Raw genomic sequence first — 18,277 nt, forward strand, 5'->3', positions numbered from 1 at the left:
ATAATTTAAACACTTGCTTTATACTTTCTTTAAAGTTCAATAAACAACAAAATGTAATTGAAAATGGGCCATTATTAATATATATACACACAAATATATTATAAAAAAATATTATATTAATATAGATAAATTATATAATTTTTCAAATTATTTGTAGTTTATTTTATGTAATTTATTAGTAAAAAATATTATACTAATATATGTAAAATTATAATTGTAACTATTATTATATTAATTTGTAAAAGAATATTATATTAATATATGTAAAATATGTCATTTTTAAAATTATTTGTCGTTTATGTAATTTTTTAAAATTATTTCTACTTTATATTAATATATTACTTTTTTACTAATAAATTACATATGTAAAATTATATAATTTATAAATTATTTGTCGCTTATGTTATTTTTAAAATTATTTGTCGTTTATTTATATAATTTACTAGCAAAAAAAATAATATAAAAAAATAATATATTAATACATGTCAAATTATATAATTTTTAAAATTATTTATCGTGTCATCTTTAAAATGATTGGTAGTTTATGTAATTTATTTGTGAAAAAGTAATATATTGATACATATAAAATTATATAATTTTTAAAATTATTTGTCGTTTTATGTAATTTTTAAAATTATTTGTCGCTTATATAATTTTTTTAATTTCAAATATATATATAATTTCTTTTATATATTAGTTTTTTTATATTAACAGTTTAATTAATTTCAAAATATATATATTTGCTTTGAAATATATAATTTTTAGTTGAGTTCAAATAATGTGCAACTAATTCATTTTTCAAAATATTATAGTAAATTTAAATAATTTTTAATAAAAATATTATATTTATATTAAAAAATAAAAAATAAATAAAAATATGAACCAATATTAAAGATAAACATGAATATATATTAAAGAAAAAAAAGTAGCAGAAGAAGATTTAATTTTGGTATATTATAGATAACCCTAAATTGAGAGAATAAAAAACAATAAATAAAAGTAAAGGGTTTTGCTTTTCCCACCTGTTTTTGTTATGTTTTGAAGGCAGAAGAAGAAGGATATATCCAATCAAACCCTTCCCCTTCTGCAAAACCCCTCAAAACCCTTTCACAACCCTTTCACTTTTCTTTCTCTCTCAGGTACATCGCCGTCTAGTGGCGGCATCACATCTCTGATCAATCGGACCGAACCTAAACCTCTTTCAAATGGAGTCCACCGACGCTTCTGATGGTCCCGTCATCAACTTCGTTAACAAGCGAATCCGAGGTCTGCGAAAGAAGCTCAACCGCATCCTCCAAATCGAGGAATCCATAGATCAAGGGAAACCCATCAACCGAGAGCAAGAAGAGCTCATCCGTTCCAAACCCTCCATCACAGCTTCAATCGACGAGCTCGAGAAACTTCGACAGCCTCTATCCGCCGCTGTTGCTGAAGAAGTTGCTCTTGCTATCAAGCGCCATCAGGTTTCTTCTCTCGATACCGATCCAATAGATGCTAAGGAAAAAGACAAAGAACATGAAGAGAAAACTGCGGAGTCTCAGCAGAAGGATAGAGAAAACCTCACGCTGGAGGATATTCTTAATCTGCTCTATTTTGGTGCAATGTTTGATGTCAAAAGTCAGAACGATTTCACTTCCATGATGTTCACTCAGATGCATGAGAGAGGTAGCTGTCTGACCTATGACTACGTTACTGACGATGAATCTGCTGATCTGCTTGTCGAGAAAGATTTGGACTTGATTTCCAAATTGAGTGGTTTGTTGATATCAAGACCTGTAGACTCAAGTCTCTCCCACAAGAACGCTTTGCAGCATTGCGTAGAGCACGCCAAACTCTGGCTTGCTAACTCCGATCAGCCGATCGATTCTTTTCCAAGCATCACTTGTATGTTTTTTTGTGTTTGTTTTTGTTTCTGATAGCTGATAAATCACATATCTGGTATCTATTAGCTCCCTTTCTTTGTTTGTAATTCAATTTAATATTTGCTAGATGCTGGATTGAGAGCTAAGTTGAACAAGATTATGGCATCGGACTACTTCACCACTACCCCAAAGATGAAACCAACTGCTGAGATGGCTGCTGATGCAGCTGCCAATTTTGGGTCGTATCAGGTTGCTGTACCAGTCCAAGTGGGAATTCAGGATCAAGTAAGCATTACTTTCACATCCCCCATTCCATTGTACTATAATAGATATCAGTTTCAGTGGGGGTATTCACTTTAAAACAGATTGCAGTAATATTTTAGTTTAAACTTGCCTTGTTGATAATATAAGATGACATTCCTCTAATTGACTTCGCACTAGTTATTATTGATTGTGTTCACATGTTATTACTTAGGATGGTGTTGCTCCAAATGTTCAAGGTCAAGGAAATCAAGCATACGGTGATGAATCAGGCATAACTGAAGAATCTCAAAAGGTAGCATCTCATGCTTGTTTAAGAGTCTTGAACTAAGAAGCTGATGTATTAGGTCCACTGAAAACACTTGTGCTAGTTAGCCTTAAGGAAGAAAAACCACCATGGTCTCCAAAACGAAAAAGAAGAATCATGTTAATAAAACATTCATTAAATAATGTTTGCAGGTGGAGGTGAAAGAAGTGAGATTACAAACAGAAGTAGAAGGGAAAAATGAGGGAGAATCAAATGAGGAGGAGCAGCAGCAACAGTATGGCAATAGGAGAGGCCACTATAACCAGAACCAAAGAGGTGGTCGAGTTGGTGGGGTGCGTAGGGGTGGTGGTGGCTATGGACGTGGAAGTGGTAGAGGAGGAGGAGGCGGTCCTTACCAGAATGGTGGTCGAAGCCAATTCTACGATCAGCCAGGAAACAACAACTACTACCCAAGAAACCACTACAATAACAACAATAATAATAGTAGGCCAAGAGGTGGAGGAGGAAGAACATCATACAATAATAATAACCATGGAGCAGGAAATCAAACCAGGTATGTGCAAGAAGAAGCATGATATGACAGACTGTTTTAATTTAGCATTAGCATTTTCTTCTTCTTCTTCTTCTTACTCCTGCTGCTGCTACTTCTAGTTTTTTTTTTAATTTAATTTTGAATTGGATGGTGGTGAATGTTTCTTCTTTTTGATTGAGGTTTAGATTGAATTGGATTTTGGAATAGCAAGACCACAACCCAAACTCTCATCTTCTTTGGCAACTTAAGCCACTAAATGAACATTGTTTCAACAATTAATTATTGGTCTATGGGATTTTAGTTTATTCATGCTGTCACAGTTTTTATAATATTTTTTCCATGTGTGAATTGGATCCTCAGTTTTGGAATAGATGTTATTCGAACTTACCAACTCTATTTATTTATCTATCTATCTATGTTTTTTTAGATAAACTTTGGGAAAGTAAGTCATAAACTCCTTTTCCAACAAAAAAGAACATGCATATGCCCTATAATTTATGCTAACATGTTGTGGAAATGTCAAGATTTGTATGAGTTTGCAATTGATTTGAATTTGTACAAGAGCAATTATTTGATACAAATACTTTATTATAAAAACAATTTTACTAAAATTGGAAAGACTATCCTAATTGACATTAAAGTTTTTTCAGTTCTAGCTGTTATGCATACATGCTAACTATTTAGCTTTAGTTGCATGCAGGGAAGAATGTGAATTAGGAAAATCATTGGGTCTAATTAAAATCATATTATTTTTAAAATGAGATAAACAACTATTATATGTTTTAAAATTTTATAAAAATAAAATATTAAAGTTTTAAGCTTATAAATAAAAAATTGTTTCTTGATTTTCCGATGATTACAGCTACCATTACCTGATTTTGATCAAAATTTGGATTAATTAATAATTTATGCAACCCAATCTGTATATCTGACCTGAGTATATAGTTGTATCCACATGAAATGACTGAAAAACAAACATTTAATGGTTTTATTATCCTTAAATATTAGGTTAAATAAATATGATTGAATCATTAAAATAATACATATATTTTCATTTTTACCGTTAATAATAAGATGATAGTTAATATTTTCATAATTTATCAAATGTTTTTAAACCTATTTTTTAATGATATTTGTAAGTTTATAATTTGAGGAAAAAATATTCCTTTAGAACAACTGTATGTGAAGTTTTTATCTGCTTAAGTTTAAATAATGGATTTTAGGAGTATAAATATATATTTTTTTTCTTCTTTTTTCAGTTTTGTATAAATATTTATTTGTATTTATAAATTTATAAATAAAAAAAGTAAATGTGTTTAACCTGATATTGATTGATAAGTGATACAAATCTTGACTAAGATACCAAACATCATATTTTATCGTACAATGAATGAAATTTAAAATAAAGTTAAAAAAATATAAGACATTTATTAATATATTTAAAATGTATTGTTTTTTATGACTTAAAAAATAATGATAAACTAATTGTCTTACAAAAATTATTTTATTTTTTTTTCACTTTTGGTGAATGTAACTAATAATAAATTATATTTATTATAATAAAAAATTTAAAGGTTGTGCAATTTGGGTCTAACACTTAATTGTTTGTGGATCTACCGGGATTCTTACCCGACCGATCTGTCTGTCATTTCTTGACTCTAAAAACTCTAATTTCTAGATGATACTTGTTCTCTTAATTCATATTACTGTTTATTTTTTTGGAGTAGAATCGTAATAAAGATTTTTTTTATTCTTTCAGTTATGACTTTCTACACAAAAAGTTATTCATCTTTTACAATTATTAATAACTTGTTCAAACTATTTTAAAAAAATATCAATTTTACAACATATTCATGAAAAGTAGAATATTTAGTTTAGTTTATTTACTGGACGAAACATTTTACAAGTTATTTGAATAATTTTGAGATTTGAACTTAAGTTGTTTACATCAAACAAGGCTCGAATTTTGTATTGTGAACTCGTGACATAGGAAACTCAAAATATTTTAACCTGCATTAGTCATGAGATTCAAGACTCTAGATAAAATTAGAGCATAGAACTCAAAAGTGGCAGTTGTACTGATGTTAAATACTATCTTTCTCCCAAATAATCAAATTAGTGTAATATTATTTTCCCTTTCTTAATTAATTGATTAAATTTGTAAAAAATAATTTTTTTTTTCCAAATTTTCCCAACTAATTTCACACATTACACATCTTTTAAGATATTTTGATCGCATCCCATAGTTTAGATGGCGTATATCTTACAAAAAAAAAAAAAAATTAATCAATTTAAAACAAAAATACGTCTAAATTAGTAGAACATTCATAAAATTATGTCGTTTCGAAGTTTGATGAAAAATAAATAATAAATTTATACTTTTTCAAATTTTTTCAAAATTTTCTTTAGATCACAAATTTCTTTCAAGACAATTTAAAATACACATATTTTGAAAAAAAATACTTCATTTCAATAACATTCAAAATTTTTATAAATATTATTTTAGTTGCAGATGTGACAAATTAATTAGAAAATAAAAAAATAATACGTTAGACGAATATCTAACATATTATTTTGTCAATTGGAAAAAAGTTTGATCGACTAAATTTATGATAATTCAAACTCTATATTGCACAATTTAAAGTTTGAATCTTATTTGATAAAAAATTACTTAAATTTAAACTTTAAATAATAATTAACCCAATATTTTTTTTAATAAGAATGTGAAATGCTTACAAACATTTAATGATTTTATTATCAGGAATATTAAAGTTTAATAAATACTACTGAATTATTAAAAAAAACATGTATTTGATTTTTACAGTTAATAGTAAAATGGTAATTAATATTTTCATAATTTATCAATTTCTCTTCAAATGTTTTACGGTTAAGAAATTGTAAATACCTATTTTTTAAATGATATTTTTTAACTTTATAATTAAGTAAAAAAATTTCCTTCAGAACTGTCTAAAGTTTTTATATGCTCAAGTTTAATTAAATAATGAATTTTAAGTGTATACACTTTTTCAACTAGTTTTGTACAAATATTTATTTATATTTTATATTTATAAATTTGAAAATAAAAAGATAATTTTTAATTTTATTTTAACTTAATAGGATAAAAATCTGTGTAAGAGACTAAAAGATACATAACATGCTTTTATGCCCTAAGTGAAATTAAAATAAAGTTAAGAATATTCTTAATTTTATTTAAAATATATTATTTTGTATGGCTTAAAAAATAATGATTTAACGTATTTATTGTTACTTTTTTGAGAAATGTAACTAATAATACGTTATATTTATTTTATTTTAATAAAAGATTTTTAGAAAAAAAAGTTAATTGAAGACCATGCCTAGGCCCGTGGGTCTCTCTGGTCAACGGCGGAGCACATTGAACCAGGGTAAAATATTATATATATATATATATATATATATATATATATTTAACATATATATATATATTTAACATATACAGTCTTGTCCAATTGGCTTTTCAGCTAAATGTTATATATCAAACTTGCCTCACCTTTTTTATTTTATTTTATTAAAATAATTATTACACAAAATCAAGTGATCAAACCCTTTTTTTTATATATATATATATATATATATATATATATATATATATATATATATATATATATATAATAATAGTATTTATAAAACTACATTTATATAATAATTATGAGAACTCAATAATTATTGTTTTTATTAATTTAAATATAATTAATAATATAAATATTTAAAAAGGATAAAATATAAATATTAAAATAATAATTTATATAAATATAAGGTTAAAATAATTTTTTATATTTCTTAATTTTAAACTATTTCAAAAATTTATAAAAAAAAAAATAAAAATTAATATTAATAAACAAGAAAAGTTAAGTTGATTTGGTTCAGTAATTAAATAAATATTCTATAATCGTAATTTTGAGTGTCTATTCACTTGATAACATGTATTTACCACAATTTTGTTTTTTTTATTCTTATTTATATTTTTTGTTTACTTTTATCTAAATTCACACAAAAATTAAGCTGAAATTCATTAATTAGATTTGCATATTTTTATTTATTTATTTATATAGTTAGTTATTTATTTAAAACTTAATTAATTTAACTTCTCATGTTATTTAATATATATTTTTTTAAATCGAGTATTCTTATATTTTATTAGGTTTCGTATATTTATTTTATTTTAGTAAAGGTATTTTTGGAACTGTTTAATTAATATGTTTACTTATTACTCATATTAGTGTAATACATAGGGGATGAAAAAATTACCAATATTAAAGGTATATCGAAAATATCGTACCGCAATATATCAAAAATATCAATTTTTAAGGTATATCGAAAAAAGGTAAGGTATGATACCATATCGAAATTATTGGTACGATAAATATACGAGATTTTTAAAATTTTGTTATATCGAGATATACCGAAATACCGAAATAGTATTTATAAGTTAAAATATATATATATATATATATATATATAATACTTGTAAGGAAATAATTAAATATATTTCATATTAATTTAATTATAGAAATATAATTTTTAAATAATATTAAAATATAATTATACTGAAATATTATTTAATATATGCAATCTCTACCTTATGAATGAGATTGATTTTTTTAAAATTAATATGAAAGATATAATATCGAAGGTACAAAAATTAAGGTATACTAAAATCAAGGTAAGATAAATGTATGAATTTTTTATATACCGAAATTAAGGTAAATTAAAGTATACCAAAATCAAGGTAGGATAAATGTATTCATTTTTTGCATGCCGAAATTTTGAGTAATGTATAAGGTATAGATAAAACACTAAAGTATACCGTACCGATCCACTCCTAGTAATACCTATAAAATTTTCAGCCCAGTAAAAATATAAATCCTGGATTAGCCCTTGTCTCTGGTTGTGAGCTAAGGTGTAGATGCATTGCCCTGATCTAAGTAAAGGCAAGAATACCTAGAAAACATTATATGCACGATTCATCTTGTTTTGTTTTTACTTCATAATACCTAGAAAACATTATATGCATGAAATCTTGTTTTGTTTTTTTACTTGATAATACCAGAAAACACTCCCCCAATTGCCTGAATTGTTAGTAAGATGATGAAGAAGAATATGCAGCCGGAAAAAGGTTCAAGAAGAACAAGTGACATGGGTCTCATGATCAAAATATGGACTTCAAATCTCTCATGAAAGATGTTGAGTTATTGGGTAAAATTTTTTTCCTTTATAAAAAATAACTTCCTTTTCTTCAATGCTTCAAATTGCTCATCTTCATCTTCAGCTTCCTCTTCCTCACATATGACATGGAAACAGAACAAGGATCAGGAGAATAGGAAAGTTATAGCTCTTGGTGGAAAGGTGAAAAAATATCCCTCATTTCTATTCTACTTTATTATTATTATTATTGTTTAGTCTTCTTAAGACTTCTCTTATTATTATTATTATTGCAGCCTGCCAAGCAACACAGGTTGCCACTTAGTATTGCAAGAGTAGCAATGAAGAAACACAAGGAAAGAGATCAGAAAATGCAACTAGAGGTTGCTTAACTTATTACCCTGCACACTTTGTTTCTGGATATGAAAATTCGGACCCAGATGATAAATTTTGTTATTTATTTTCTTGCCACAGAATCTAATACTTGGACGATTTGGAGCAATAATGGGTCTAGAAAAGTTCAAGATAAGCGCAAGTCTGGGGGAGACAAAATTCTGACACAAGGTTATTTCAAGAAGGGTATTCTGGACGTGAAGCACATGTTAAACCAACATACTGTTCCAAGAGAAAATGACCAAAACCCAGGTCCACTCAGGAAAGGAAAGACAAACAACAATGCCAATAATAATAATAAGAACAAAGGCAAGAAAAAGCACCACTAATGTCTAGTAATTTACCAACATAGAAAGTTTTGAGACAAACCTATAATGCCCTTTTTCATAATATGTCAGATTAATTACATCAAGTTTTTTTTTATGTTGTTTTTGATGCACTTCTTGGCATCATAGTTGTGGAGAGTGTATAGTTTTGTTATGATTTTTTTAATTCAAAATTTAATTATTTAAAGTTTTTTTCATAGTCAGTTAAAGATATTTATAACTTGATATAAACAATGTTTGTATTTAATAGAAATTAGTTATATTACAGTATAAAATATAATAGATACATACACATACAGAGAGTTTGAAACCCTACCTTCCAAGCAAGCAGTCAATGGATTTGAACACTTGAAGAAGGAGGTAAATACAATACATAACTTCCTTGACCTTCCCAACTTTGGCTACTTTCTGAAGAATGCATTCTCCAAATAATTGGCCTTCTCCCTTGCAGCATCAGCCTCTTGTCTGCATCCAAGCATCTCATAGCCTCTTTCCTGATTTCAAAAAAAAAAAAAAAATCAAATTTCTGATTTTGAAATCAGATTCTGTTTTCAATTTGAGTTTGACATATAATAATAATAATACCAGCAAGCGCCACGAGAATGGAACATTTTCCCTCGGTTTCATTCGCTTCTTAATGGCTTCAGTTGCTGCAGAGTGTAAGCCAGTGTTAAAGAAATCCTAATAAGTTGAGTGTAATAGGCATTAGTGCTTTTGTTTTTACCTATAGAAGCCTGACCAGTATTCAACATTAAAAAGTACCAAACTTCATTGAATACATCAACTTGTTCATCAGATGCCCCTATAATCTACCAGAAAACATAAATTTCAATATCAAACAAACTCTTGTTTCTATATCCTGATCCAGACGAGAAACAATCAATAAATTTCATCATTTCTGTATATTTGTATATACAGAAAGAAAACAAAATGTTTACAATTGTACCTTATAATTGATGGCATCAAAATCTGGCCCCAACAAATTCGCCGCCTGCCTGTAATTACCTTTTCCATACTCAAAGACAGCTTCTGCAAGCTGATAACACACAAACGAGGGGAGGTGAAATTTAAAGAAGAAAACTCATACAATAACACAAAAATAAGGCAGGCAGAGCATTGCAACACACCAGCAATCCACTTTGCATTCTCTCTTTCTTCTTCTTACTCATCCTAGAAATTCTATTATACATAAAAGAAACAGAGTAAAATTTATTTTCATGTAAAAAAACATAAAGAATTGCACTTCAAAAAGAATTCACTGACTTCGATCTCAAACCACTTAGCAAATCCTCTGCTTTACTCAATTCTCCACTACAGCCCAAAGCCCATAATATCAACACATCCAAATGCCACTCCAGAAACCAGCAAGACTGTAGTGTTTTTAGACCAATATTATTCATAGGGAATGGTATTAAAATAAAAGGAATATGAGTATCAAGCCAGGGGGAGAAGGGGTCTCACTTGATCGGTTACACAACCTGCTAAAATTTTCAGACGGTCCCCAAACAAATCGATTTTACCTCGCAGTTCTACTCGTAGAAGCAAACCAAGGGCATTGAGATAGACCTACAAGCATAATTTTGTTTATTTTTATTAAAACAAACTACTCAAAGATGTATTCAAGGTAAAAAGATCGCTAAGGTAACCATATACCTCGGCTTTCATAGCATCATTTCTTTCCAATTCTTTCCAGATATAACGATCGTATATCTCTCTCACATCCCTTATCGGCGAATGTCCTTCAAGGTGACAAAGGGCTACATGCCACCAATTATGGGTATACCTGAAAAAACATATATATAAAATATAGAAGATTTTTGTTGATTGTTACTCAAGTTACAATTCAGCACATACATACATGAAAGACGACAAGGAATTCCATGAGTGAGAGCATTCCTCCATAAACTTCACAGCTTCTTCAAAACGACACTTATGCTGAAGGACATGGCATAGCTAGGAAAATGGAAGTCTTCAGATATTAGGAAACAGTTTTACATCAAGAACAACTAAAGAAATTGATTGAATTCCACTTACAGCATGCTGCGACCAACAGTCATCTTTGTTGATATCGAATCCCTTTATTGCAGCTTTCTCTGCTTCTTCCATTCTGCCAAGCTCTAGTAAAGGAAAGGCAAGCATGCCATAAATGTAATTCTCTTGTTGATTTTCAAGCAGAACCTGTTGGAAGGTTAAAGTGATTGATGTCATACTTTGTCAATGGGTTTAATTGTGATTCAGAATCATCACCTGTTGGACAAGATCCAAAGAGAGATCAGGTCGACCCATGTAAAAGCAGATTATTTGAACCCTTTTTAGGGATATAAGATCTTTGGGGAAATCCTTTATGAACTGCAAAAGAAACATAGTGAACAAAAAAGAGATTTCAGGCTGAAAGAGTGGCTTTAATCAAATTGGATCAAGTTAGGGTTAAATTCAATCAAGCAGAAAACTTGATTTTGATCACTCAGTATAAACAACTTAAAAAAGGATGATAATAAAATATCAACCAATAAACGAGTCATTTAGGGATTTTTACTCAACATATTTGGTAACCTAATCAGATTTAAAAGGATAAGCTTTTAGATGTTTCCGACCTTTAAGTGTAAGGCAACAGCAGTATCATCATCTCTGTCGTCAGAAATCAAGTAAATGATGGTATCGTAGACAGCTTTCTCATATGCAGTGGCTTCTACCTGTTACAAACACAGTACATAACTAGAGCTGAAAAAAAATTAAGGGAAAGAAGTTTATACCAATTGGGATTTAGCAGCTTTAAGATGTGATGAAGTAAGAGATGGATTAGAGGAGCAGAGGAAATGAGCTGACAAAATGTTAGCCAAAACGCAGTTCGGATCATGTCTTGAGGCTTCAAGTATAACTGACCGATCTCTACCGTAGCTTAGAACCTTAAAAAAGATGATAACAATGATTTATTGTTTACAGTAAGAAATCATCCAAAAAGCAAAAGGGAAAAAGACAGAACCTGAAGATAGTATGAATTGATAGTATCGATACAAGCATCGGAAGAAGTGTTTACTTCGTATCCCCATTTATCCAGCTTCAATCCTCCCATCTAATTCTTTCTTTCTCTCTCTCAAATGAAGAGGTGCTATAGTAGGTGGAACCGAAAGAGATAGTTTTCGGTCGCTTTATGATTATGATTTGAAAGGATATGATTTACAAATGGATCAAGCTGTAACATTTGTTGTCCTTTTCCATGCTAATAAGGCCTTGTTTGTTTTGGTAATAACATATATACAAACAAAATACACTATATCTTTTCCAATTTCTCATATTTTTGTTTCTCTTTTTGTTGTTTGGGTTATTTAATCATTTTCAAATAATCCATCAAGGCCTTATAAGAGTATACTGAATTATTTAGATGAGTTGACTAAAATATTATAAAAAAACAGTAAAAATATATTTAATTAATAATATAATTGAAGATGTAATGAATGATTAGATAGTAAATAATCTCAAATAACATTATAATATATTATCAAATAACCCAAAGTGATGAATCATGTCTCTAATCCTTTTTTTCCTTACAATTTGAACAACATAATCTATTTGCAAAAAGCCAACCAAAATGATCATTCTTCCTTGTTGATGTCACAAATAAACAACAGGCAGGATTTGAAACATACAAAAGCTTGTTGTGTTCAATCCCCAAGGCTTTGTTTAGAAAGCCGGTTGTTGTGGATGGCCCCGAATTCCCATTTCTAGTCTTGGTCCGAGTTTACGACTGCAAAACACAAAGTTAAAATCATCAACTAACATTATTCCTCGTGTTGCTTCCCACCCTATCCATAAGAAGAACGCTTGGAAACTCAACTACTGGTAAATCAACAGAGATATGGTCTTAACGTAAATCAAAGGTTGTAGACTAGCTCTGTCTATTGGAGCTTCAAAACATCCAACATAAATAACATCAAGTGAGAAACAATAACTTAAGAGAGTCGTACCGCACAGTTAATGCATTTTGCTTTGAATAATATTGGCATGAAGATGATCAAGTAAAACAGCTGAATAGCATAAGCACAAGTATAAGATGCTGCTACTGTTTGCTTTTGCCTGAATATTGGAAAAAAGAAAGAACAGGAAAACAACATTACAAGAAGGTTGCGCATACATTTACAAACTAACAATATTCCGAGAAACATCCAATTAATCAATTGACCGCCAAAAATGATGAAGGAAAAAACATACCACTTAAAGGTTGGAAAGACAAGCATGTCAGATGCCACATTAGCTGAATAACTCCGACTGGAAAACCAATCATCATCATGAATCTCAACAGCCCATTAGAGCAGATATCATTTGGAAACACTTTTTTCGATTTGAATAAACTTCTTAAACATTATCTCATATGAATCCACATCCGTGTGAGATGTCGGACAAAAAAATAGTGTTTCCAAATAGGCTGGTTAATCTATAAATTCTCCTTGTTATTGCTTTTAGCGAGTAGACATTTCTCTATTGCTTCATCACAAATCTCAAGTGTAATATCCATGTTCCCTTCATTATAATGCCAATCAGCAAATACATGATAGAACTCCGTGTCTGCAACCAATCCTTCTCTTCTCATCTCTTCAAAGATCTGCACGGATTCTGAAAATTTCTTCCTCTTGACAAAGCCTTTGATTAGAGCATTATAGGAAGCAACTGTCAATTTAAATCTCTTCTCAATCATTTCTCTGTGTAAAAACCATGCCTCTTTCATATTCCTAGCTTTACAATGACCTTTTATAAGTATGTTATATGTATTTCCATCAGGCATCACTCGTTCCGAACACATTCTCTTGAAAACTTGAGTTGCCATTCGCATATCATTCCTAATGCAGTAATGCTTCATGAGAGAATTATATGTAATGACATTCGGTTTTATACCCTTACTTATCATCCACTCTATTAGCTTCTCGCCGTCTTCAATCGTTCCTGACATGCAAAACCAATTCATTAGCACGTTAAATGTAACTACTGTGGGTTGAAGCTCTCTATGCAACATTTCACTAAGAAGCTCTTGAGCTTTACTCATCTCTCCAGATTTACAATAAGCATCTATCAGAGTCGTGTAAGTAATACAATCTGGATTACAACCAGCCATGTACATGTCTTTCATCAGCTTCGTGGCTTGCACGATGTTCCCCATTTTACAAAGACCGTTCACAAGTGAGTTGTAGGTGCAAATATTAGGCTCTAGGCCCTTTTCACTCATCTCCTGAAGTAGTTCGTTAGCTGTTTCAACTTCTCCATTTTTACAAAGCCCGTCAGCAAGTGCGGTGTATGTTACAACATTTGGGGTCAAACCCGACTGAACCATCTTATTATGAACCAAAAATGCCTTTTTCATGTCTCCTTCTTTACAATAGCCATTTATTAGCGTGGTGTATGTAACTTCATCGGGTTGAATCCCTTTGTCGAGCAATTCGCCAAATAGTTCCTCTGCTTTCGACATCTTTCCAGCTTGGCATAGTCCATGAATAACAACACTATAGGTTATTAAATCTGGAGTAATGTTGTGATTCTGCATTTCATGAACTAGATTAAATGCATCTGAAACATTCCCAATTTTGCAGAAGCCGTCGATTAGAGTAGTAAAGATCACACAATCGGGATGAATTCCAAGTCTCAACATCTCCTTAAACAACATGTAAGCATCGGAAACCTCACCACTCTTACATAAAAGAGAAATTATGCTATCAAATGTGAAATGATTTGGCTTCAATCCTTTCATTTGCATTTCCTCAAGGAGCTTTAGCACTACTTGTAGTTGTCCATCACGACAATACCCATCAATTATGGTGCTATAACTTATAACGTCAGGTGCACAACATCTGAACTCCATTTGCAGAAGTAGGTTATGAGCTTCCTTAATTTTCCCTAATCGAGAGAGTAAGTGAATCACAATGTTATATGATGCAGTGTTCCAACAAATGCCTGCTTCAGCAGCAAGCTCTCTGAAAACTCTTAAAGCTATCTCACTCCCATTGGATCTCTTTGACAGATGGGAAATTAACAAGTTGCATGAATCGACTGATATAACGACGCCATAATTCAAGACCTTGTCAAAAAGTTTTCTGGCTTCGTCAAGATTGCCAACCTCAACAAGAACTTGGAAGAAAACATCGAAGACATATGATGAATTGTATCCCCAATCTTTATGTGTGTAGATAAGCTTATCAAGAAATTGTGCAAAGGAGAGAGTAACATCTAGATTAGGTTTTGTCCAAAAATCGTGAATGATCTTGCGGACCATCTTGCCATCTTTTGCAGTGGCGGCAATATGAATGACAATGCAATTGGCTTCTAAAGACGGGTCTCGTCGCATGCATGCCCAATCAAAAAAATTCAAAACTAGCTCGTATTCATTTCTTATGTTCATGAGGACCCAAATGAGATGATCTGACCGGAATTTTGATTCATAAGGTCTTAAGATACGCCTTAAAGGCTCAGAGCGCCGCTGTCTAATGGTGGAGGCTATCTGATAGACAAGTTCCGAATCTTTTATGGTGGGTTTTTTTGGAGAATATTCAGGGAAAGGCCTAAAATTTGTAGGATCCAATAAAGATAGTTTATGAATCATGCAGTTTCTAGGAAAAACTAATGGGAGACGGCCTAGAAAAGAAGTCAAGTGAGACTGGTAAAATAAATCACTTTTGGAATATATGATATGCCTAAACATCTCTACATAAGAAACTTATGAAGGAAATTAACAGGAGTTGAAGATTTATCATGTATTGACAATTCCCCATTTAGAAAAGCCATATACTGCTTCAACGGTCACTCACCTGCACAACAAAAAATTGTAGTATTGTTAAGGTATATGCTGTAACTACATACCTCAAGCATTCAATTATCCAAAACACACGTAGCAGTTCATTCAATTTCTTCTGGAATTTTGACAGCAAGCATGCAAAAAAATACATCCATTTAATCATCTATGTAGTTCTAAACATTCATCATTGAGCACATATAAGCATCTAGCAAAATGTTTGTATTAGTTAAGAGGGATTAAGAACTTACATGGAGTTGAGAAGAGGAAGACAACACTGAAAAAGAGGGTTAATTTTCTTGGTTGCCGCTAATTGCTTCAGAATATATTAGGAAGAACAGGGGTCTCATTTTTTATGAAGAGTCCTTTCACCGTTAGTAAAAAAAAATGGGACCTTTGACCGTTAGTAAGCTTCAGATGGATGAAAGTCACATGAGGTTCTAGAACCCCTTTTGTCCCCAAACTCCTCCCTGCCGCCTGTCTTGAAGTTAGAACTTTGTCAGGATGAAGTCGGCGGGAGAGGGAAAGAAAGAAAGAAAGAAAGAAAAGGTTCTACCAATGAAGGAAGAGCCCTCCGGGAGATTCAAGCAATGGCTATATCTGCGAGAGAACAAAGAAGAGCCTCCGGGAGAGGTGAATTCGGGCTTCGCCGACTCCTCTCTTCTTCTCCTCTAGGTCTGCAGCGGCGCGCGGGTCAAGAGTGGGTGGATCGGGTAACCAGTCGGTCGGGGCAATCCGCAATAATGGAAGGGTTAGGCTCTCTAACAGTTTAAAATTTCAATGCTTTTCACAATTCATTTTATGTTTGATTTATTAAACTTTGGTCGTATTGAAATTAGAGCGGTAAAGGAATAATTTGAACTGGAATGAGTTTATATTTTCGAGCTTGAGTCGGCTCGACTCGATTATTTACTTACAAGTTTGATTTGACTCGAAAACTTGAATTAAAATTAAATGTTTAAATATTTGTATAAAAAAAATATTTATTTTTAAAATTATTTTTAATATTAAAATAAATAATAAAATATATTTATTATTATGCTCGAAAAAAATCAAAAAGACATCGAATAAGTATTATATAAGATCGAGTTCGATTCAAATATTAAACGAAATGATTCGAGTTTGACTGAAATAGGTCAAAATCAAACTCAAGTGAAACTTTAAATGAGCGACCCACACAAATAGACTCATAGTTTGGGATCAACAAAACTACATATTTTATCTTCTTTTTTTTTTTTAATTTAACCTCGTCATAGCTCATAAGTAATGTTAAACCGAATTTAAAAAAAATAAAAATAAAAAAATAAAGTGAAAATTGAAAAATTGTTTAGTTTTAACCTTACAAAAAAATAAATAAATAAGAATTAAATATTATATTGATTTCATTTGAAAATGTTTGTGTATAATTTCTCATCCAAATATTATTAGGTTAAACATAAAAAATCATAAATTTATAAAATTTGACTCTTAAAATATATATATATCAAACCATATTCATCACCATTTCACTCAAACAAAAAAATATTGTCTCTTAAAATTATTATTTTCCTTAATAAGTTCCAAATTAAGCATCTTGATATAAAAGGATCATGAAAATTCATATCAAGGAATTCAAAAACAAATATGAAAACTGATGCACAGATGCAAAATAACAATGATAAAACGAATTTCAGTAGATATTTGAATAAGGAGTTTGGAACAAAATCATTTTTTTACTTCATTTTTTTTCCACCCACCTAGTATTATTGGGTTATTGTCATTCAAAGTCTCTCATTGTTTGATATTTTCTTTGGGTATTTTGCTGTTTGTCTTTTTGCCATTTATTTTATGTTATTTTGTTTAAACCATTTTTTCAATTTTCTTTTGTGCCTCTTTCTTAAATAACTGTCTTAGAAAAAAAAAAGGGAAGAATGTTAATTTTATTTATAAAGTTGGATAATTTTATTTATAAAGTTGGATGAAGGTGTCAAATTTATTTATTAACTTGTAAAATTTTATTTATGTATACAAACTTGTTAAAAATTGTCAAATTTATTGAATTTAACAGAAATCGTTAACGGTGTTAAAATTCTTTCCAACTGTTCATGCCATGTCATATCCACGTTATTATATAAATATATTAACTTTATAATCAAATCATTGTTTTCAAACGGACCTTATATCTTTAAATAGAAATAAAAATAATATCTTTGTAATTCTTTTCTCATCTTCGTCTCCCTTACCAAACTGTTCCACCTCTCTTCTATTTCATTCAATCTATCCACATAAAGATCCTTATAATATTTTTAGTACAGATCTACAGCCTCTCCCATTTCATTTAACAAATATTCTTCTAATACATTTTTCACCATTCTCATCCCACTTGACACCTAGAGTCCATCTACTTAGAGAGAGAGAAAAAGAAAGAAGATTGCTTGACTGAAGAACAAAAAGAAATAATACAAATTGAATCATTCAGTTAGTTCATTCTCACTAAACCCATTTTCATTCTTCAAACACCCATTAATGAAGAGATTGAAAAGCTATTATCTTCATCTCAAGCATCCACAAACACAAACGATGGTACGAAAATGGATCTTCTCAATATCAATAGCATCAATACTCTCTCTTTCTACTCTTTCTCACAACCCTAACTTCCCCAGACGGTACGCCACTTCTTCCAATCTATCGTTCATCACT

The 18,277-nt window shown here is 30.3% G+C and overlaps 4 protein-coding genes across 8 annotated transcripts; 2 read left to right on the forward strand and 2 right to left on the reverse strand.

The window, feature by feature from the left end:
* The first annotated feature begins 1,058 nt into the window (after positions 1–1,058).
* On the forward strand, positions 1,059–3,228 carry LOC124923924. The gene is made up of 4 exons (XM_047463924.1): positions 1,059–1,884; positions 1,990–2,147; positions 2,338–2,418; positions 2,583–3,228. Exons 1-4 carry the CDS (start codon positions 1,206–1,208, stop codon positions 2,964–2,966), a joined length of 1,302 nt encoding a protein of 433 aa, XP_047319880.1. The 5' UTR covers positions 1,059–1,205; the 3' UTR covers positions 2,967–3,228.
* Positions 3,229–8,248: 5,020 nt separating this feature from the next.
* LOC124925295 lies at positions 8,249–8,826 on the forward strand. Its single transcript, XM_047465264.1, has 3 exons — positions 8,249–8,308; positions 8,401–8,487; positions 8,545–8,826. Exons 1-3 carry the CDS (start codon positions 8,249–8,251, stop codon positions 8,824–8,826), a joined length of 429 nt encoding a protein of 142 aa, XP_047321220.1.
* Positions 8,827–9,033: 207 nt separating this feature from the next.
* On the reverse strand, positions 9,034–11,960 carry LOC124923927 (tetratricopeptide repeat protein 38-like). 2 transcript variants are annotated; one of them, XM_047463930.1, is made up of 14 exons: positions 11,807–11,960; positions 11,577–11,729; positions 11,418–11,516; positions 11,071–11,172; positions 10,858–11,001; positions 10,682–10,776; positions 10,477–10,606; positions 10,285–10,389; positions 10,087–10,193; positions 9,951–10,002; positions 9,770–9,859; positions 9,548–9,632; positions 9,409–9,473; positions 9,034–9,317 (listed from the first exon to the last, which is right to left on the reverse strand). In XM_047463930.1, the coding sequence occupies exons 1-14, from the start codon at positions 11,894–11,896 to the stop codon at positions 9,225–9,227; spliced, it is 1,410 nt and encodes a 469-aa protein (XP_047319886.1). In that variant the 5' UTR covers positions 11,897–11,960; the 3' UTR covers positions 9,034–9,224. The 2 variants fall into 2 exon arrangements, 1 of the variants encoding a protein (XP_047319886.1); XR_007098275.1 differs by having other exon boundaries at positions 9,241–9,317; positions 9,548–9,625.
* A 339-nt stretch (positions 11,961–12,299) lies between these two features.
* LOC124923926 (pentatricopeptide repeat-containing protein At1g05670, mitochondrial) lies at positions 12,300–16,331 on the reverse strand. 4 transcript variants are annotated; one of them, XM_047463928.1, is made up of 5 exons: positions 16,155–16,331; positions 15,850–16,075; positions 13,033–15,716; positions 12,789–12,897; positions 12,300–12,568 (listed from the first exon to the last, which is right to left on the reverse strand). In XM_047463928.1, the coding sequence occupies exon 3, from the start codon at positions 15,506–15,508 to the stop codon at positions 13,256–13,258; it is 2,253 nt and encodes a 750-aa protein (XP_047319884.1). In that variant the 5' UTR covers positions 15,509–15,716; positions 15,850–16,075; positions 16,155–16,331; the 3' UTR covers positions 12,300–12,568; positions 12,789–12,897; positions 13,033–13,255. The 4 variants fall into 4 exon arrangements, with proteins under 4 accessions (XP_047319884.1, XP_047319882.1, XP_047319883.1 ...); XM_047463926.1 differs by having other exon boundaries at positions 15,850–16,079; XM_047463927.1 differs by having other exon boundaries at positions 13,033–15,614; positions 15,850–16,331.
* Between the last annotated feature and the right edge of the window lie 1,946 nt (positions 16,332–18,277).

The sequence above is a fragment of the Impatiens glandulifera genome, chromosome 2 (assembly GCF_907164915.1).
Source record: "Impatiens glandulifera chromosome 2, dImpGla2.1, whole genome shotgun sequence".
In the NCBI taxonomy this organism is placed as follows: Eukaryota; Viridiplantae; Streptophyta; class Magnoliopsida; order Ericales; family Balsaminaceae; genus Impatiens; species Impatiens glandulifera.

Bases quoted from the DNA above. Each gene is read 5' to 3' on its own strand.
- LOC124923924 (XM_047463924.1), top strand. From the start codon at position 1,206: ATGGAGTCCACCGACGCTTCTGATGGTCCCGTCATCAACTTCGTTAAC. The intron at 2,148-2,337 runs GTAAGCATTACT...GTTATTACTTAG, and splicing joins AAGTGGGAATTCAGGATCAA to GATGGTGTTGCTCCAAATGT. The intron at 2,419-2,582 runs GTAGCATCTCAT...TAATGTTTGCAG, and splicing joins TAACTGAAGAATCTCAAAAG to GTGGAGGTGAAAGAAGTGAG.
- LOC124925295 (XM_047465264.1), top strand. From the start codon at position 8,249: ATGACATGGAAACAGAACAAGGATCAGGAGAATAGGAAAGTTATAGCT. The intron at 8,309-8,400 runs GTGAAAAAATAT...TTATTATTGCAG, and splicing joins TTATAGCTCTTGGTGGAAAG to CCTGCCAAGCAACACAGGTT. The intron at 8,488-8,544 runs GTTGCTTAACTT...ATTCGGACCCAG, and splicing joins ATCAGAAAATGCAACTAGAG to ATGATAAATTTTGTTATTTA.
- LOC124923927 (XM_047463930.1), bottom strand. From the start codon at position 11,896: ATGGGAGGATTGAAGCTGGATAAATGGGGATACGAAGTAAACACTTCT. The intron at 9,633-9,769 runs GTACAATTGTAA...GTTTTCTGGTAG, and splicing joins TTGATGCCATCAATTATAAG to ATTATAGGGGCATCTGATGA. The intron at 9,318-9,408 runs GTATTATTATTA...TTTTGAAATCAG, and splicing joins CATTCTCGTGGCGCTTGCTG to GAAAGAGGCTATGAGATGCT.
- LOC124923926 (XM_047463928.1), bottom strand. From the start codon at position 15,508: ATGTTTAGGCATATCATATATTCCAAAAGTGATTTATTTTACCAGTCT.